At 46.2% G+C, this 21621-nt stretch overlaps 1 protein-coding gene across 5 annotated transcripts in view; it reads right to left on the bottom strand.

Annotated features, from left to right (window-relative positions):
• Positions 1–21343, bottom strand: part of TFAP2B (transcription factor AP-2 beta) — a 28410-nt gene extending 7067 nt beyond the window's left edge. Inside the window, exons 1-6 of one of the 5 annotated variants that reach the window (XM_072733683.1) lie at positions 21188–21343; positions 18016–18042; positions 16252–16710; positions 11381–11441; positions 3603–3822; positions 1600–1718 (exon numbers count right to left, since the gene is read on the bottom strand). In XM_072733683.1, the coding sequence (XP_072589784.1) occupies positions 1600–1718; positions 3603–3822; positions 11381–11441; positions 16252–16710; positions 18016–18042; positions 21188–21268 (967 nt within the window). In that variant the 5' untranslated portion in view covers positions 21269–21343. Of the gene's footprint in view, positions 1–1599; positions 1719–3602; positions 3823–11380; positions 11442–16251; positions 16711–18015; positions 18495–19452; positions 19519–21187 lie in introns of those variants that run through there. The other 4 variants (XM_072733689.1, XM_072733687.1, XM_072733686.1 and 1 more) reach the window with 4 other exon arrangements.
• Positions 21344–21621: the final 278 nt, after the last annotated feature.

Below are 21621 nucleotides of genomic sequence, written 5' to 3'. Positions count from 1 at the left end.
ATGGAATATTTATTCTTTGTCAGTTCTCTGATAGGTTTCAGGTTTCTCCTCAGGGGTTCCTGTCATCATCTACCTACTTAAGGATTTTCTACTGCACAAGGTGACATAGCAGCTATAGAAAACCTAGACAGCTGAGAGGTTCTTCAGCTCATGTGGAAGCCCCTTTCAAATAAAGCATTATTACCCTTTAATGCACAGCCTTAGGTGTCCAAGGGAAGATACCAAACATGAAAAAGAAATATTGAATTATCCAACAGCTACGTTACTCTAAGGATCATGACTTACTTTTAATCATCATTATTATAGTAACAACAAAAGACTTCAGGCTTGGTGCTTACAACAATCCAGATCCAGAAAGCTGAAAACTGCCAAACGAATATCGGGATTTCAGTGGTTTTCCAGTTTTGTCCCTTCTCCACCCAAATTCACAATTGGTCAGATGACCTTAACTGCTTTTTACAAAATGAGGTCTGTGATATTAGCTATCCCCTGGAGGGCAGAGTCAACTGCTAATGAGTGTGATGAGGAAATTTAGTGACTGCTGTCCCTGAAAGGTGAGTTTGGGCCAGGCAACTTTGCCTTAAAGACGGCAAAGTGCAATGCCTATAAATGTGATGACTTTATGGTTTATTCTAAGCTCTCTTCCAAAAACCAATTCCCCACAATGGTGTCATAATATCACATTCATAAAAATAGAAGAAAAAAAAAAAACCCAAGACCAACATGTTAGACTCTAGAGAAAATTCTACAACTTCCTTCATTAGGACCATCTGGCTGTATTTCCTATCCCTTCCCCACCCCACAAATTAACTGCAGATCCTCTTGTTCTCGATTGTGTAGAAGATCCTGTTTATTACATACCATAAATATCACCCCCAACCCCAAAATGATGAGCAAATTAGAACGTGCTTGTTATAATTATGGGTCTTTAATTCACAATTGATGAATCTACACTGAAGATCATATGTGAGTCCCCTCCTTGTTTCCTCACCACCATCCTCAACCCCGTTTTCTCCTAGGCCTCACTGACTTCATTAAGCCATATTTCAATAATAGTAAGTCCCAGGCAATCAGGAGGAGATAGGGCCCCGGGAGTGGCAAGAGTTTTAAAATAACTGTAGGGGTCAGGAATGCAATAATCGTTTCATAAATTGACAATGTGTTTCCTAATACTGACTGTAGAAGCTGGGAAGGAGAGGGATAGAGAATGGATTGCTGCTTATAGGGTTACTCTCACAAGAGTTCATACCGAGGTTGTTTCACATACTGAGTCCTGCACCTGGTGGCAGAAGTGGGTGTTTCACATACTGAGTCCTGCACCTGGTGGCAGAAGTGACCCCTGTTCTGCCTTAGAGTCTGGAACCGAGCACTCTTCAGAGCTTAGGGACCCTCTCACATGTCCCTTGGCCTCTCTACAATTGCCATCTCCCTCTAAGTAAAAAGACCTTTGAACTTCTCTCAGGCAGCCGCTTGACATCCACCTCATAAGGGCACAACAATTGCAGTGATTTCCAGTTAATCATGAAACGTGTAAAATGTCAGCCCTCAGCCAACAGTTAAACTCAGCCACTTCTTGAAATGGCCACACGTCTTGCTTACCTTCCACCAGGGAGGTGAGTAACGTGACATTTGCTGCTTTGCGCCTGCCCGCGGGTAAATTCAAACCGATTTTTTCTAGCCTTTCTCGCAAAGATCTCCCCCCATTTTTCGATTTGGCTCTGAAATTGCAAGAATTAACATTCTGATTAACCTCAGAGTGTTCCTGAAACAAAGTTTAGACTTAGCAATCTAAAGCCCAGTGGAGCTTGAAGAGGTTTTAACTTGAGGTTAACACATTTTCCCCCTTTCCTTTTGGTTATTTGCTGATAGTATGCTGAGGTTTGCTTAATTTCTGCAATACAGAGCATAAAAAAATTGAGTCGTTTTTCTTTTTTTCTTTTTTTTATCTCGTGAGGAAAAAAAAAAATGATACCAGATGGGAATAATTAGGGTGTAGGTTGTGCGTCCAGAAAAGGTATAAATTGCACATGCAAACACACAAGCTCTTTTCCTTGTAAGTAAGGGAGCCAGTTAGGTGAACAGAAACTGGGCAAGCTACAATCTTGCTGAAAAGGGGAAAAGAACTAAGTGGTTCAGAGAGAAGGCACTAACTAGCTGAAACAGGTGGGCTTCTTGAGGAAGGAAGGGGTCAAGGGCTATAAAATGGAGTCGGGTTAAGAGGGGACGGAAGATTGAAACATGAAACCAATATGATGATGGTAATCACAATTAACAGTTAAACTAACACGTTAGGGAGTTTAGTTATGCGATAAGCACTGTATATTGATTATCTCACTTAATCTCACAGCAAGTTTTACACACACACGCTCAATGCCCAGGGGTGATTGAAAGAAACTTCCGCACTGCGGGGCTCCAAGGACTCACTCCTGGAGAGCAGACCAAGAGGATTCAGAGAGAAACCCACGAATCATACCCTTACTTCCTCCCCAAACTCTCCCTGTACGTGCTAAATTGTGAGCAAAAATACAAAAAAACGAAACAAAACAAAAAACAAACAAAAACCCAGTTACCCTGACCTCTCTTGCCACTTTTAGGAAAGAAAGGGACTTTCAGCTTCCCAAAGAGGCTAACTTGAGAAGTTCATGTCCTACAGTGTCACCTTCCTATTGGAGACACTACCGAAGTGTCGTTTGTCCAGGCATTGGCAGAGATTCTGGGGGGAAGGCTATTAGATCTTAAGACAAAAGCCGTGTGTTCCCCGTTTTCCACAGGGAGCCTCTGGAAGGTCTTCTTTCAATATTGAGGGGTTGTTTGAACGCCCCCGAGATAGCTCTCACTATACCACTGTTCTGACTGGTGGTGTTCCCGCCGAGGGCAGGAGGTCGCAAGTCTAGCACGGAATCGGGACGCCTGGGTGGCTCAGTGGTTGAGCGTCTGCCTTTGGCTCAGGGTGAGATCCTGGAGTCCTGGGATCGAGTCCCGCATCGGGCTCCGTGCAGGGAGCCTGCTTCTCCTCCCTCTGCCTGTGTCTCTGCCTCTCTCTCTGTGTGTCTCATGAATGAATAAATAAATAAAACTAAAAAAAAAAAAAAAGAATTTTGCAAACCGTAGGGAACAATGCTTTGGTGCGTACTGACCACTTTGGCCGCTCGCTAACCATACTCTGAACCAAAGCAGAAATATCACAGCACATTACGGGGACACAGCAAGTTAGTCCGCGAGACGTCTCTTTTAGAGAAGCGTGTGCAGGTTCTGAGCTTCACGCGTCCCCGGGGTTCGGTTAGGAGGGAGCCAGGTGCCAGGCCCAGCGCCGGGAGCGTGGGAGGTTCCCAGCGCCGACAGCTGCGCGAGAGCCAGGCGGCGCGTGCTGGCGGCGCGCGGGTCCCAGGGCGGCGGCGGCGGCGGCGGCAGCGGCGGCGTCTGCGCACGCGCACGCGCGGCCCCCAGCACGCGGCGGCCGCGGCTCCCCGCACGCGCAGCGCGGGGGCCCGCGCGCTCCGGACGCCCGGTTGCTAGGCAACTGCGTCCCCGCTCTCCGTTGGTTTCCGGGAGGGAGCCCTCTTCCTTCACCCCCGTAAGACTGGCTGGGGGGTGGGGTTTACCTTCTGAGGACGCCGCCGAGGAGAGACGCGTTGAGGCATTCGGGGGGCGAAAGCCGCCTCTGAACTTCCCCCACAGTTACTTTGTACTTTGAAGTTGAACTGAGCAGAGACAGACGGCCCGGGACGGAGCAAAACACCTCGCCGGTGTTGACGGACATGCCTCCCAGGAAGCCATCTTTATTCATCATCAGAGAAGTCACAGATTTGGGAGGAACCGGAACTAGAGAGAGAGAGAGAGAGAGAAATATATGCCATAAAGGTGACCGGGTTTCGATCCTGGTGACCGGCTGATAGAATGTGTCGGTGCGCGCGCAGGGGCGAGGCCACAGGACGGGCGCCAAGTGGAAAGCTGGAGGAGGAAGTGTTTGTTCCAGTGGGGCTGCCGGGCGTTCAGAGCCCCGGGTGCGCACGAATGGAAAAGCCATCACTCCTCTGGAAACTTACCCCATGTCGCTCGCCACAGCCCCGCTCACTCTACAAAGCAAGAAAACGCGCGGCCCAGAGCCTGGATGGTGCTGTGAAACCCGGCCACTCCTAGTCCATCAATGTGCTAGCTTGTGACCTGAGACATCTCCGTGAGCCTCTCGGAATCTTTTAAGATTCCCCGTCCGTCTCCCGAGGATAATCACGTTTGGTGCTGAATCCTGAAAGTGTTTGCACTATCAATGATATAAAACGGTGGTATCAGTGTTCTTTATGGGAACCCCTCCCTCCTTTCCTATTGGATCGAAATCTGTGGTCATCACTGGAGAGCCCTGGAGAGTCCTGGAGAGTGGGCGCTGTCAGACACCGGGCTCAAGAACAGCCAAGTGATACCAGGAAGCTTGGGCTCAAACGAGCTGCTCATTTCTCTAGAGTGGATCTCATTCTTTCCTACATCATAACACATTCTTTTAGAAATGAACCCAAATGCTCCTCTCCAGTGAAAGCAATTCCACAGTGACATGAATTTTGTTTACAAATTAACTAAAGCACCGGCTGGTGATTATTTGGAGCAGTTATGATTTACAACAGGTGCCCTGATCAATCAACCAATCACTCTAATTCATGTGAGCGGAGGTCTTGCCTTGCCCCAGTTGTTTCATTTCGGCAAGTAATTGATAACAAACCGCACTCAAGGTATGTTTTATGCAGAAGTTAATAAGAGCTGACAGCTGGTTGCCACTGCTACCCAGGCGCATTCAGCCTCTCCAGCCTGTATTTCTGTTTAATTGTATTTCAGTATCATCTGCACCTCAGGAGGAGGCGGGGCTCAGTAGAACCAGAAGGCTGGGAAGGAAGAACAATGAATGGTCAACCTCCCAATTCGCTGGCAGGCGTACTCCCTTGGAGTTCTACATTGTTGAAGCCCATTTTCTTCAGGTTCTAGAAGCCACAGGGCAGGTGACTTCCTGACTTGCCTTACACCTTAGCTTCTTGTAATGGTATGTAAAGTCCTCGAGTCTGCGCACCGAGGGGGGCATTCGACGGAATGAGCACTGGGTGTTATATGTCGGCAAATCAGACTCCAATAAAAAAATATACCCCAAAAAATAAAAATTAAAAAAAAATCTGCAGATCTATTTAGTTGATCACCATTCCTGGGGATTTATTGAAATGTGCATCTGGCGTGAAAAAGGAAGTTTCCATTTCTCTTTAATAAACAATGTCTCATCCTATAATTCTGGTAGGGGACAGATAAGCTCTTTCCACCATTTAGAGCCTAAGACACTGCATATCAAACAAGTTGCACAACCTCCCTTGTACAGAAGAGACTAACCAACACTGAGTATTTTTTGTAACAGCTTATTCTTTCTCCTACAGATTCTGGCATTCAGACATCCATGATTGCTTAGAGACGGCTGAAAGCCAAAGTAGGTCCCAAATTCCTTATTTATTAGGTATTACATGTGGCCCTTTACAAACACCTTGTAGAAAAGGATTTTCCTAGGAGAATGGATGGGTGTCCTCGAGAATTCCCTTTTGCTACTCCTTAGTAGGCATTTTAGTATTTCTGGATCTGTCTACAGAGTTTTGTGTCACGGCAGGTAAAAGATGTTAGGTAACAGTGGATCTCCTGCACTGCTGTGGTGGTGGTGGGGAGCTACAGAGGGTGCTTTCTTCTTTCTGATTCCCTTCATCATATTCTTATCAGTGAAGCTGCTCCCCATTTGAGAGTGAACCAATGAGAATTCAAAGTGTGAATATGAATTAAATTTGAGTAAAATATGGAATTAAAGTTATTTAAAAGAGTGATTTGGGTGGGAGCACTCTATCATTTAATTCTCTTACACAACATCCACATCTATTTTGATCTTATTCTTCACAGCACTCTCGATTTCTGTTTCAGATTCATATTCAAGAACTATAAGCAAATAATTTATGATCGTGGGAATTAGCATCAGATAGTCTTGGAGGAACTTTTTCCCAAAATATACATGATGGCCTTTTATAATTTTAACATGGTAAGAACTACAGAAATAAATTGCACAAAAATCTCATCTTTGACACACAGCAATGTTTTCATATTTAAATACTATTTAGAAATAATGTGTTAACAGTAAAAAAAAAACTCACTAAGCTGAAAATAATAAGTTCAGTTCCTATTTCCCATACCGGACACCAAATATCTTCTAGGACTAGAATTTATCTTCTTCTCAGAGTCCCAGCTGCCAAATCTCTTGAAAACCCAGGCCTTTAGAGACACTTTATAACCTGCCCTCCAATTTCACTATTGTTAATTGCCTGATTTACCTGACAAGAGCCATTTCCTATGGGGAATGTATATTGTTCCCTCTTGTGGGCTGTACCTTTCCACAAATGCATTATCACCTAAATATCACCAATCCAGTCAGCTTCTGTCAGCACACTGCTGTCTTCTTTTGTTGTTGTTGTCCACCGCCCCCCAAAGATGCAAACTATTTGAGCAGACATGCTTCAGGTTTTATTTCCATTTTCTTAATTTAAGTATAAATCTTATTCCTACCGTCTACTCCCTCATCTTCAGGTTCTAACCCTCTTCTACTCTGGCCTTAATCCTGGTATCTTAGATTAGACCCTGCATATTTCTTGTCCTAACTTTCCTTTAAATCCCTGGCACTGTTATCTACCTTCCCCTCTCTCACACCTGCTTAGCTCAGCTGATTAACCCCATATTTTATTCTCTTTGTCTTTTCCCTTCTGCTTTTCTCCAGCTTATCAATAAACCCAGAGAGCAACAGGGCCCGGTTGATTTGTTAGTAATTATGAGCACACTGTTCCTGCTCATGGAACCCAGAGATGACTAAGATAGGTTTAAAGCGACAGCAGGAAATGGTAAGGAAATGGAGCATAGCAAAACTCAGCGTGAAGCTTTCAGTTCTTTACATGTTTACAATTTTCTGTGCATACATTAAAACCGTTTTTTTTTTTTTCCTATTTGGTTCTCAGTTGCATATCATGACCAACTTCTGGATATAACATCCACAAAACTTACTCCTCTTCTTCTTTCCTTGCATCATATTGGGGAGTAGAAATGGGGTTTAAGACTGATCAATATTTCATTACAGTGACTGGAGTTTTACTTAAGAGTGAGGAAGGAGGACTGATTAGAGAAAATATTATTCATTAGTGGACTATAGACAGCCAAAGCTTTAATAGACTAGCACTTAATCTGTATTCTTTAAACTTAAGTGTTAAATCATAGCCTTGAGATCTTTGTGTTTGACTGCAAACAGACCCTTTGTGGCTCTGATCTGCTGGTGGGGAAGAAGGGAAGAAATGAACCCATCTAATAGATTGAAGGGTAAGTCCCCCTGAGTGACACTAGGAAGCCACCAAGGGGTTGCACACTGCTTGAAATAACTACCTCTCACCAGCATACCACCCTTTCTTTTATACTTGCATTGTTTCTCATCTACCTGAGGGCTAAATATTATTTCACATGGATATATAGCACATCTGTAAGTGTGAGCACTGAAATTCTGGAAAGAAAAACAAAAAGATTCTCACAAAGAAACCTGGAATATTAAGAACTACAAACATTCATGGTTAGCGTCTTTCAGGGGCAAAGTCTAAGAGTCTGGAAACTGAATTGGGTCCCATCACTTACTTGGTGTGTGGAACCTTGAGAAAGTAATTTATCTTCTCTCTGTCTCAGTTTTTTTTTTTCACTAGGAGTTGGGGTGGGAGTTGGAGAAGAGCATCTAACCTTTCCAACTTTGAAATTCTGTGAACTCTGATTACTCCCTGGGTGGCTGGAATGTATCTCAGAGTCTAGAGTTGAATAAATACCTATTGGGATCCAAGTCAGCTCTGGAAATGTGAACCTCTTCCTTTGAGGGGAAACTCATATCCTTTCAGAGGCTCTGACATACTCTTAGTGCTTTTTACCTTCTAGGTCAGAAGGAAGAATCCCAACATTGTAACTGAAATTGGCAATTTCTTCATACCCCCCCCCAAAAAAAAGAAAATCCACACTAATCAAAGTGTTTATATGGGGAAGGGGCCAGAACTAACGGGCAAAAAAGTGGGAGAGAACTGAAGTTGAACTGAAACTAACCAAACAGGATATCCCTAAGCCCAATGAAAATGCCCCACAGTCACATTTGAACCTTGGACTCCAGCCACGCTAGCCTTTCCAAGAAATCCCAGCATATTTTCTGCTCTCTAAGGTGTCAACCCGATTGCATATTGGCCTTTGATTGCACCAAAAACTTTTTCTTAAAGCCTAGGTGAACCTTTTTTAGTTAGGCTATAGGATGATGGCTGTGATCATTTATATTAGTTGGGCACCAACCTGCCCCCTCCCCAGCCCAGATTCCTAATCTTAATGGAACTGATAGTTAAGAATGATTTTTTAATGTCTCGTTGGATTTTTAGACTGTTAATGTACCGAATCCTTCTCATTATTACTTTATTGATTGCTCATTGACCAGCCCCCTTCAAATCGTATTAACCACCCTCTGCCGGTTTAGATTAGGAGAGTTTAAAAAGCACCTTTCATTACTCCCTCCACTCCTGCCTTGGAGTTGAGACTCGGCAGCTTAATGGGAGCTCTAATGGGGCAGCTAAGAGGAGAGGGGCCACGGTCCCTGCCGATTGCATTAATAGCTCAAAGGGGGCCAATACAGAAAATTAGCCGTAAACGAGCTCTGGAGATCTTCAAATGAAAGAGCCATTTATCACGCTGGCTACCTTCACTCCACTCGTTTGCCTCTCTACTGGGAACAACTCATTTCCTCTTAACTAAATTACTTCAGAAATGTCAGCTAAGCCCAGATAGCAAACATAACAAGAGAGCTAGCCTATAATCTATGGGGTGATATCAACACGGGTGAAAAATTGGACTGGTTAAGTTTTAGGAGGGAGTCCTTCCATAATTAGAGAGAGTGAGAGACATGGAGACATATCCTTAATGCCTAAGTCTTCTGGCTTCAGTATACATAATGACAGAGACATGGAACCTGGTCAGTGGCGGCACTTTTATTAAGGAGGTAGACTTTAAAAAAAAAAAATCTTTCTACCAAAAAAATTTTTTAAAATCTTTCCAAAAGCCCATTAGAAAATAAATTAAGCAACCAGGTCCCTTGCCAGTTGTTGAAATTTAGAAAATTTAGTTCAGAAACTTTCTCACCTCTCTTTTTATTAAATTAATCTCTGGGAGATATCCCTCATAAGAGGAGGGGAGGGGACAAAGAGGAGAGACCAGAGGGCCAGGAAGGAGCAAGTGAATCCATATCCTTAGTTTAAGTGGTTCATAGTTATCTAGAACAGTAAATCAATCACTTATTACTGTTTTGCCTATGATTCTCTAAAGATAAACATATATTAGGGTCTTTTCTTCATGTAATAAAGCAAATACCTGAAATACTAAATAATGGAGTTAACCTAACAGTTCATATTCATACCATACCGCCTACATCAATAAAGTGACTGGGGTGCCACTTAGATGTTTAAAACTACACAATTTAAAAAAAGGCTTTCAGGGCCAGGAAAAGTACTTTGAAAAGTACTCTTCAAAACAGAACGAGCAACTGTAGTAAATATTCTCCTTTCCTTACTACTAGAGATACCCTTCTACACAGATAATCACATTTTGCTGACAAACATATACAAGCCCTAAAACCAAAGCATCCCACATCTAAGAATATTTTCAACTCCGTTTTGTTAAGCAAGCTAAGTTCCAAATATTTTTATTGGCCTGCCTATTAATAACATTTCTGATTGGTCATCTGTTGGGCATGCCCCACTGACAGCCCAAATGTTGTTTCTAGGATTCAGAGCCCTGAGATAAATTCTAGCCTTCCATGAAAAGGGAGGAGGAGCTGAAACAAAAAAGCCAATGGAGAAGTGCCTCCCCACCGTCCCCTACTCGCCCCCATCAACCAGCAATTAACCAAAAGAGAAGACCCAAGAGAAAATGGTGAAAGTGAGCTGTCAGCACAGTTGCAAATCTAAGCACCATGCCTGGGTGTCCGAGCAAACCCAAAAGTTGGCATTAAAAACTGAAATGATACTGTCTAACGAAGAGAGAGAAGGGTGTTTGGAGCAAGACATAAAATAAATAGTTTTGCCCCAAATCTTACTATTCTTCTTCAGGATCTTACATTCCAAAACCAAATGGCATTATTCCAAGTACAGCTGCTCCCTCCTATCCTCCACCTCTCAAAGCCACGTTTTCTGTCTCTGTAAAAAAAGATAATTCAGAATACCTCACCCTGTTTGTAATTCTTACTTCATGACCCTCCTACTGTACGGGCTTGACTTTGGGTTACTTTCCAAAGCACTTTTTCTTTAATTGTTTTGATGAATGTCACGTGGCTCAAATTAATCACAAACGGCTGAAGCTAGGGATTGTTGACACGAAATATAAGGACAGGCCTTCTCCAGAATCGATAAGAAAGGGTTACAGTAGTTAAAATTGTATCTCCAAATACCAGTTCTTGCGATAATTAAAGATTGCACTGTTTACACATTCAAGCTCCTAAATTGGTGGCATGTGAGTGACATTCGGGCCTTTCGGCAGCCACACTAATCGCCAGGCATTCTCTCAGTGACTGTCAGAAGAGAGGGGGAAAAATTAAGCAGCTGCAATACGCCCAAAATGAGTTATTGTAATTACATTTAATTAGTTTAATTAGTTAATTATTTTGCTTACAGCTGTACAAGAGACTGCAAACATTTGTTAATATCACATGCCCTTTAACAGTATGGGGTGATTCCACAGTCACACTAAATCATGAATGCATATGTAGAAAGATTTAGAAATGTGCATACGCTGTCTCAACTTCTCAGGATGTGCATATTTGGCAACACATTTGGCACAATTTAAAAAAAATAAGAGACAACTCATAAAACACAGAGAGCTGGGAACAGAATCACCACACACACAAAACAATCAAATGCAAAAACAAGAAGAACTGTCTCAACAACTTGGGGTTTAGCTCAGCAAACTCCACTTACCAATGAAATAATTATAGCACATTTTTGAAAGCAGTGTTTCCTAGCCAGTTCCATACGTGATGTTAGTTCGGTTATTTAAGATGTATCTAGAATTGCCACCAAATGTACCATGAGAAAAATGGCAATAGTCTCTGTCCCTCTGTCTCTTATCTGGGTTTCTGCCTTTGGTTGCCGTTCCCCCCCTCCCCCAATTTCCTTCTTCCAGACAGGCCTTTTTTCACCTAGACATCCTCTGTCCTATGATTGTGAACAAACATTTCTGTCTTATAAAATAACTAATTCCCCCAAAGTGAAAACTCATGAAGACATGACTGCACAGGAAAACTTTGCTTACTTTTGGGAGGAATAATCCATACCTTTTTTTATGACAGACTGGTCCAATAGATTCATGCCGCTGTTATTGGCATCTTCAACTGACTGTGAATATAAAAACATCACTATTCAAATTGACTGGATATTAAAGAATTGCACACATAAATCATGTCATTCCAAACTGGAGTTTCTGTTATTTCCATTTATATTAATTCACAAAGGGAGGTTTTATTATTATCATTATTACCTCCAAATCAACATAGAAATGAAATTCACCCAAATTATAAATTCTTCCAATGGAAGCAGAGGAAAAAGGAAACTATGAGAGACATCTGGGATGCAGTATTGCTTTAGTTATTATATTAAACATAGATGTTACACAGACATATAAAGTTTTATATTATTTGCTCTTATGAATTGTGAAAATTTGGCAATAGCTGAAATATTTTCACCAATATTGGTAAGAATAATTTCTGTTTTCAATTCTATCCCCGCGCATCTTAACCCTAGAGTTATTTTACAAATACATAATAGTTTACATTATGGGATTTTAATTAAAGTCTGAGCAATTTGGAATGGAATGCAAACAGCAACACATAAGAACACGTTTGCAAGCTGGCAGGACCGCACACCCATGCAGTCCATACACGCCCTAGTGTACTATGAATTTCTTGCAGCATGATAATCCCTCAGAGGAACCTGCACAATTTGCTCCCCCTCCCAATGCTGCTGCTGCTGCTGCTGCTACTTCCCGGCAAGAAGCACACCTGTTAGGATGGCAGTAACTACAGACACAGATACAGAGACTCTGGATCCTCCCAGTCAGCACCTAGGTAATGGCAAAGAGCATTCATCCTCTGTGCCACAGTCTTATGCTAAAGAAGGAAAGTTTCAACCCTGGGTGTTGGCAGGACTTCTGAGGGGAAATAGCTGTTGGGATGAGTTTCTTACTGTCAGGATGCACAAGAACAGAGTTCTGGTTGTGCATCCCAGGGCATCCAAAAGCATTGTATTCCTTCCTCCACCCACGCACCCACCCCAGTGAAAATAAATGCTAAGTCTTTCTGGAATGAACTGCTGTTTTCCCTGATTCTCAAACCTAAGTTTGGACCAATCTGTCACCCATTCTACAAAGAAGTAAAAAGCAAAGGGCTTGAGAGTGAGATTGTGTTTTCACAGCACCTTCCACCCACTCAGGCTGCATCCCCAGACAGGGTGTGTGTTCATCACAAGGAAGAGACTGTCTACCCCAAACAAGCAGCACATTAGAAATGAGATGATCTAATCACGAAGGGAGCATGTTAATTTGTTTCTTTTCGTTTTTAATAGTCACTCTTCAGTTGTCGGAAAGGTGAGGAAAATTGCTATTCTCCTTAAGAACGGTTTTCCATGTTGCAACATGTCATGTGCATATTAATAGTGAAAAGCTTCTTTAAAAAATACTTCACATAACTTGTTGGAAACTCCTCAGGAGCCCCCACGACGCACACGCGCGCGTGCACACACACGCTCAAGATTCACGCCTTGCCATGCTCACGTGTCTGCAGCGCGAGGTGTCCACTCAAGACAAAAACACTCCCCCGTGTCTGTGGGCGGGCAGGCCCGGGATCTCAGGGGCCAGGATCCCGGCGCCCCCACACCTCACCCTCACGTCCATACGTAAATATGTATATACGCCTCATCAGCGACGTGGGGTAGTTGTGGTAGTTAATGAGAAGGCTCTTGTCTGATTTTCTATCTAATTACGGCCGCCTGCTGGGTTTTTGTACAGGATATTCACGCAGCATGCTGGCGCTTAATCGTCACAGGGAGGATCGTAAAGATTTAATTAGGACTGCATGCGGAAGCGCAGAAAAACAACTCAGACTCGTAATTACTAGACTTCTTTAGTTAAAAGTGATACCAGGGGTTGCTTTAAGACACTAGGGCGTGTTTGAGAGTGTGTGTGTGTGTGTGTGTGTGTGTGGTGGGTTTGACAATATCCTTGTATGTTTATACTCAGGGGTAGTAGAGGTGATGAGAGGTTAGAGAGCAAAGATTGGAAGAAGAGAGGTGTTCACAACAAAACTCCAAACTAGGTGTCATCTCACTCCATCTTTCTTCCTGATGCTGTTTTCCTGAGTTTTTAACACTGCACCCCCAACACACATACACACAATGGGTGAAATGTAGCATACCCAGAACCCAAACAGCGATTTGCTAGTTTAATAGCCCCTGTGAGTAAATTGAAATAGAAATTGACAGGGTTTTATAGTTTCATTTAAAAAATATTAGAAGCATTTGGTTAATTAGCTCCCCTCCTTCTCTTCTCTCAAGGTCGGGGCGGTGGCCCTCCGCGTGTATATCTGGGTCACCCAACATACCCCCCATACCAACCACGCCGCCAGGTGAGTACCCCTCGCTTTGAGGCCCATCGGCCCAGCAGCGCCCTGGTCCGGGGCTGGGTGGAGGAAGGAGGGAGCCTGAACACACACTAGGTTCCCAAGATCGAACAACTGACTGAGGTCCAGGTGGAGACACGCTCCGGTCCCTTTTTAAAGACTGGTCGGGCGCAGCCAACCCAATCCGTTGCTGCAAAGGAAGGGTGAGATCCCCTCTGGCTCGTGTCACTTCAGCTGCCCCCACCCCAACCCCTCGGCGCTCCAAATCCCTAATTCGGAAGTGGATCCTCCGGGATGCAGCAGATGAGGCACAGCCTCTGCATTCGGGGGTCTGGTCCTAGGTACACCTCCTCCCCGGCCTTTCTTTGTCACCTGCCCCTTGTCAAGCACACCCAGGCCTCCGGAGGCCTGTCAATGCCGCGGGGGCAGAGATCTTCCCCGCTGCCCGGGACAGGCGCAGGATAGCAGCCCCCCTCCTCGACCCCCTGCACTGAGGGTCGTCCAGAGAAAGCCCCTCGAGCACCCCCACCTCTCCAGACCGGCTGGTGCGAAACTGCTGGGGGAGGAACCAGGCAGAGGTGCGTGGGCGGGGAGCCTGCGTGGGCCGGGGCCTGCACCTTCTCTCCTCTGGGCTCTTTGCACCTCGCCGTCCGTGTTCCGACGACGCAAGAACTCAGCCTGTGGCACGACGCTTTGAAGAGGGTGTCCTCCCCAATACACACTGAACTGGTCCTGTTCTCTCCTCCTTTACCTTTGGCCAAACACTCAAAACCCCTTACAATTATATCTTTAAAAAACCAAAACCAAAACCAAAAACAAAAACAAAAAAACAAACCTAAAACTAAACTAAACTGAAACCAAAGAAATCTATTCCCTCCTTTGAGAGAACTCCTGGGTTCAGTTGACTGACTCACCCGGCCTGCAGGGTGATGGTGATGCGGCCAGTGTGTTAGCATTGCCAACAGCAGTGGTGATGGGTTGATCCACTTTCATTATCTAGCACTTTGAGCCCTACTCAGAAAGGTTAATTTAAGAACTTAGCTCCCCCCCCAAACACACATATTACCCCAATACATTTTTTGAAGCTATTAAATATTTCCTTCCTGTATGGTATTCCAAAACGAGCAATTTCTCCAGATAGAATACTCAAAGCTTGATTAAATCAACAACACTACCATTCTTATTACTACGGGTAAATCCAGCCACAAATCAGGTGATTCCATCATTCTTGGAAATAATAAATAACAGAATCTCCTCTAAAGCAATAGACCATCATAGACTACACACAGGCAGCATTTGGTGCTGTCACCACATTTTAACCGTTCAAAATACATTTTTTTTTTTCCAAGTAAGGTAAAGAAGGACTCAAGTACTCTTCTTTTCTTTCCCATTTCATTTTTCTTTGCTTTGGAGGTACGGCTGAAATGATGCGTAATATATACAACTATGCCAATGAGACAGAAGTGTCAAACACCTTTCAACCATATTTATCTTTTCTGCAGACTATTTAAATTAGGGAGCAAAAGGAAACCTGCTCAGAATCACCCAGACAGTTTTTAGAAATCATTTCTTTGATGTTTCTTTGTTTAGTTTAACCAAGTATTCTCAACCAAATCAGTCTCCATTGTGTAGGTTGCAGATGGGTTAGGGAGTGGGGGGGGGGGTAGTGTTTTGAGCCTTTTGTTTTAAGAAACAAACACGTGATGCCTCTTTAACTGGGATAGTGGCTTTGGGGAGAGGAGAGTATTAAAGGAGGGGGAGGATTGAAGAGGGATGTGGAGAATATTGCTCTCCAGTCATTTAATGGATCAAAAGGTGAAAACATTCTCCAAAATGGTCTGTCTCCTCTCGGACTCCCAAGCGGAATATGGCTTTCTGGGTCTCTCCCCATATTTATTCCATTTCTTGGGAAGATGACTCTGGAAATCACTTATCTTGAAAAAGGGCTCAGCAGCTTATGAGTCATTCAAAGTGGGACCTGGTTTGGACAATCACAGCACATGTTTTTCTTCCCATGTGCATCGTCACGCTTAAATTCCAGCAGGAACTTCTGGAGTGCAAGAGGACCCTATGCCTCCCTGCTGAAGCTCCAGACTCTAGGCAGCCCAGTCTTTCACCTGCCTTGTCTGGGGGCCAGGCCCACTATGGGACGTCCATGGAGAGTGAGTTGCGAAGGGTACCTAGCTTGCTAGCACAAAGTACAAGAGAATAGGAAGTAGCTAGGGCAAGACAAAAAACATCTAGCCTTAATTCTGATGATGCTAAACTATCAACATACACACATATATTTTTCTCCTTTATGATTTTAGTGGTTCCAGCTTTCATAATTGGACCTCCAGAAATCGAATTGCCACTACAGAGCCATACATGTATTAACAGTTATATTGTGGTGTCCAGCTATTCCTGTTCTAAAGATGAAAACTACCTCCCCCAAAGGATACAGAGCTGCCCCTCCCCCACCCCTCCCATCTCCTGGGGCATTCACTATTTGTTTATTTATTTATTGTCCTTTTCGTTTGTTTGTTTGTGGTTACCTGGACGTCTTCCATTCCGGGATGGCCGAGGCCGTGCAGCGAGAGGCTGTCACCCATGCCCGCGTCCAGGCCGTGGTGCGCCGAATGCAGCAGCACGTCTGGCCGGCGGACCGAGTGGTAGTCCCTCCGGGGGTCGAGGCCCGAGAGCTGGGGCAAGGCTGCCCGAGGCTGGGGCAGGAGAGAGCCGGCTTCCGAACCCACTTCTTGCCGCTGCCGTTGCCCCCAGGGATGCTGCTGGGGCTGGTGCAGTGGGTTCAGAGAGTAGGGGTCGTTGACGTGGGAGTAGGGATCCTGGCTCTGGTGGTAGGGGAGCGGCTGGTAGGGAGGCGGGAAGTAGGGCGGCTGGAAGTCTGACGACGGGGTGTGGGACAGCGGCGGGGCGCTGGAGTAAGGTCCTTGGGACACCGAGCCCAGCTGCGAGAGCCTGGAGCTGTGGCTCGGGACGCCATCGTGCCGGTCCTGGGAGCGGAGAGAAGGAGAGAGAGAAACAGAGTGACAGAGAGAGACAGAGAGAGGGAGGGAGGGAGAGAGAGAGAGAGAGAGAGAGAGAGAGAGAGAGAGAAAGAAAGAAAGAAAGAAAAAAAAAAATACAAGCGACTAATGGAGAAGCTCGGCTTCGTATATTCTTCCCAGGACAGGGAAGCAAGAGTCTGAAACTTATAACTCCCAAGTTGACTCAGAGGGCACATGATTTCAGCAATTCCAAACTCCAGGCTTTGGGGGAAAAAATGGGGGAGATTCACCACCCACTTACCCGACATCTGAGCCCTATGTTGGGAGTGCAAAGTGGGCCTAAGGGGTGAGGGTACAGTAACTATAGGTAAGGGCAGCAATTCTAAATTCCTTAGTTAAAAATATAGGAGGCTTACACAGAGTATTTCCTCAACTGGGGGTTTTCAACTATTCTTCCTGACTCTTCCAGAGGTCCAAAGCATAACAAATAAAACTTCATACTATTTGCTGTGCAGCTACTCCTGTTCAAAACCAACTTCTGCCTCCCCTGGCAACCCAGCCAGCTGACCAAGAGCTCCCTGTGCAAACCTGAGAATTCCGGGAGCCCTGAGGAATTTGCCTGCTCGGAGTTCCCAGTCACCCCTCCCTCCCCAAGAGGAATTAAATAATTTAAATAGTGTTTGATTGAAATGGATCTCCTTTGAAATCTTATCCTGAACCCATGTTAAATTAAGTTGAATTGTGGTTCCGAGGAGTTATTTCTAGGTTGCTTTTCTGTATCTAGTGCTGTTTTATGCCAGGGTGTGAAAATGAAGGACGTGGGGTTGAGAGGGGAAAACAAGAAAAAAAGCCCAGACAACTTAGTGTTGGTTCAATCCAGAGTGGCAAACTGGAAGTGGAAGGGGAAGGGGAGGTGTGTGTGAAAGGACTGGTTAAGTTTCTCCCTCTCCTCTGTGGAAATGCCTTGGTAAAGTCCCTATGGTTTTTTGTTTTTTTTTTTGGTTTTTTTTTGGGGGGGGGGGGGTTGGGGAGAAATAGTCACCTAAATTTCCAAACTGCAATGGCAAATAAAAAGTTTTTCTCTGCGGCCTCCCCCCTCCCCAGCTGACTCATGGAGCTCAGACGGAGAACACACAATGCAGAGAGAAGCAGCTGCAGCCTCGTCCAATTATGGTGCTAAATTACCAAGCCAAAGGCGCTCAAAGGAAGACAGAGACAGAGAGAGTGAGACACACGCACGGAGACGGAGAGACAGAGAGACAGTGAGAGGAGGGAGCATGCAATTCTGGTACAACGTGAATCCAAACTCACCATGGATGAATAGGTGTGGACTAACATCTGGAAAAAAAAGCCTGGTTACTGCTCAAAATCAAACAATGATTTTTTTTAAAAAAAAATCAAGGAGTCCAGCAGAGAAACGAGCTGGACACAGGAGCCGAGCTTGAGGGGTTTCCAGGACAAGCCATCAAAAAAAAAAAAAATCCCCCACCACCACCCCCAAACAAGATTGGCGATGCCTGTCACACACAGACAGATCTGTTCATCGGTCTCTTGCTGTCTTTTTGGCCTCTTTTCTTCTGCCGCTCTTCGGGGCTCCAGATGCAGTCCTCTTCCACCCGAAGCTGGGCTCAGACTGCTCGGGCGCCCCTTCCTCCCTCCGCTTGCCTACACCGCCTCATAATAATTGATATTCATGACTATTAATATTACACGAGTACTTTAAAGGGAGAATGGAGGACAAATGGAGCGTGAAGCAGCAGCGAGCGCAGAGCTCCCCTACTATTGTAAATGACGTTCATTCAGTGGAGAATTACTAGATGTAATCAGACGAGGGGGCTGGCAAAGGCAGACTGGGGGAAAAGTTTAGCAGGAAAGAGGCAGAACTTCAATTAACTGAGCCGGGACACGCATAACGCAGCCCCTGCTCCTTTGGACAAGGCAGTGAGGGAGAGCATCGCTGGGGGCTTGTACAGAACGTAGGTGTCCTGGTTCCTGGAGAGGGACTTTCCTAATGGGAAGAACTGATCGCCCTAGGTGCTTCATGTGCAGATTAAAAAACAAAAAGGCGTTGCCTCATCATTTGGAGGGGAGAGAAAAGTAAACCTGTGGGCCTGGTTGTTTACAGTGACGTTTGCAGACTTGCAGTGAATATTGGAGATCATGCTTATTTATTGAAGGACAGGGGTGAGATGGGGGCTTTTCGTCTCTTGTGTAGCCTCTCCCTCCTTACTGCTCATACGGTCTGTGATTTTTTTTTACCCCAATTTAAAATATATGCAATCAATCTTGAAGTACACTAAACTTATCCTTTCCAGGCAAAGCCAGGGGCAACAGAAAACCTTTTTGGATGTTTCAGGAACCCGTTCAACTGGCCTGACTGCCATTTCTGTTAAAGTTCAACCTTCCTCCGGACTGAAAAAGGTTCCTTCCACGGGGCTGCGGGTTCTCCTACATTTTTGAGCGGAGAATTTAGGCAAATAGGGATACCTGCAATATGCTCTCTCCTCTCCCTCCTTTCCTCCCGCTCTCTCTCTCTCTCTCTCTCTCTCACACACACACACACCCCTCTCCCCTGTCTTCTCTCCCTCTCTTCCCCCCTCCCTCTCATTTTATTCTCCTCTCTCTACCCCTCTTCCACTCCACCCCTCCTTCTCTCTCCCTCCGTCCCTTCTGCCCTCCCTCCCTCCCTCCTCTCCCATGTAGCCAGTCTACTTTTCATGAGCAAAGAACAAGTTCGATGCTGCTTACTTTTGGGAAGCCACGGGGACCCCTCTATGTCCATCCCGAGCTATTTCCACACCGCGGCCCCCTGTGCGCCCGCGCCCAGCCCACGCCGGGCGCTCACATTCTCCAGGACCGCTCGCTCGAGCGCCTGCGACTTTACCATTATCCCGCCTGTTAAAGAAAGAAAAGGAGGCCGAACCGGAACAAACCCCACCGGGCGGAGGCGCGGCTCTTCGTTACAGTCAACACACAGGCACAAAGAGGAAAGGAAAACCCTGATCGTCCTCCCGCAGAAAGACGAAAGCTCCTCCACCTCTGTCTCTGCCTCTGTCTGTGTCTTTTTCTCCCTCTCTCCCTCTCTCCCTCTCTCACACACACCCCAAAATTAGGGCCCCGGGCCGGCCGGAGCTGGGGCCCTGGCTGCCCGCGGGGCCTCGGCACCCCGGGTCCGCGGGGAAGCCCTGGGCCCTCGGCGGCGGCCGGGGCTCGGCGGCCGCCTCCCTGCGCAGCCAGCGGTCCGCAAGGCGGCTCCCCGCCGGGCTCTCCGGAGCCGTCCCCGAGCCGAGGGCTCTCGGTTTCTCCCCGGCCCCGCACCCCCGGCCGGGAGCCTCCGTGCGTCCCGCCGCCGTCGGGCACGACCCCTCGAGCGCTCCTGCCGCTCCGCGCCCGGGACTCCGCGTCCCGTGCTCCCTCCTCTCCCCAACTTTTCGGCTCGGCGGTCTCCGTGCGTCACCCGCCCGGCCCGCGCCGGGCTCGCCCTGCCTCCCGGCTCTGCTCCGCGTCCCCCCTCGACGTCTCCCGGAGCCTCCGCTCCCCGTGCCCCTGGCGCCGAGGTCGGGGTCCCAGAGGCGCCCCGGCTCCGAGCGAAGTTCCGCGGGCCTCGGCCGCCGCGCCCTCCCCGCCCCGCCGCAGCGGGCGCCCCGGACCGAGGAGGGCAGGGCGGGCGCGGCCCCGGCCCCGGCCCCGGCCCCGGCCCCGGCCCCGGCCCCGCGGGGCGGACGAGCCGCCTCTCCGGCCGGAGCGAGAGTTGCGCTACCCCCGGCGCTGGAGCGCCCTAGAGCGCCGCGTCCAAAATGCCCACACTTGCGGTGGTTGGACGCACTGACCCTCAAAAAAAAAAAAAAAAAAAAAAAAAAAAAAAAAAAAAAAAGCAAAACACGAGAAAAAAAAAAAAAAGAAAAAAGATTAAAAAGATCTGCTAGGACTCCTTTGCTGGTGCTCCGTCTACCTCTAACCGTCTATCTACCTCCCTCCTTCTCATCCTCTGTCCCCTACTTGGATCCGTTTGTTGTCGATTTCAGAAATATTATTGAAAATGAAAATTATAAGCCCGAGTCTGTTACGAATGAGGCTTGAAAATCTAATTCTCTCCCACACTCAAAACGGGGAGAGCCTCTGCCTTTATTAGTCTCTATTTTCTCTGCCCACATTCAGTAGCACCACATTCCCCATCAGAGCCTAAGGAGGGGGGGGGGGGGGCGAGGAAGAGAGGAAGAAAAATAAAAGAAAAAAGAAAGAGAGAGAGAGAGAGAGAGAGAGAAATCTCCTAACTTAAAGTAGCCAGATTTCAGCCTTAAAGTTCTTTTTCCGAATAGCGAAGTCTCTCCCCAACCAGCTTTTCTAAAAGTTAGAGAAAGCTGAGAAAACCGGCCGGGAATCTACGACTAAATAGCTGAAAAATATATATCAGTTGGGGTGTCAAGAAGCTCAAATTCTCTATCTGCAAAGCTCTAAGATGCATCTGGGGGTGTCGGCTCACCTCATAGATATCTTCGTACTTGACATTCTCCACGAGCTTCCAGAGCATGATGGCAGCCTGGTCTCTAGGAGGTGAGTGCATTCATGTGAGGAGCAGATGTCTGGCTTCTCAGGACTCCGCTGTCTGTAATGATCCATCTATAATTGGAAATGGGGGATACACACCAAATCCGACGCTCCTCTCCCATCGCAACTTATATCTGTTGTCTCAAACAATAGGCTGGAGAAGTAAGCCTCAGCAGAGAGAAAAACATTATTACATACACAGGAGTTAGATGCTACCCACAGACATATATATTATAAAAAAAATCATAAACACGTATTTACACCCGGACACCCACATTGAGTTATATAAGCACCCCTGGGTCACACAGAGTCTACAGACTCTAAACATACATTTAAAGGAGAGATAGTCTTCAGTGGGATTAATATAAA

This window comes from Vulpes vulpes, chromosome 1, assembly GCF_048418805.1.
Source record: "Vulpes vulpes isolate BD-2025 chromosome 1, VulVul3, whole genome shotgun sequence".
Classification (NCBI taxonomy): domain Eukaryota; kingdom Metazoa; phylum Chordata; class Mammalia; order Carnivora; family Canidae; genus Vulpes; species Vulpes vulpes.
The sequence above is the reverse complement of the archived record's forward strand: the minus strand, read 5'-3'. Positions and strand labels throughout refer to the sequence as shown.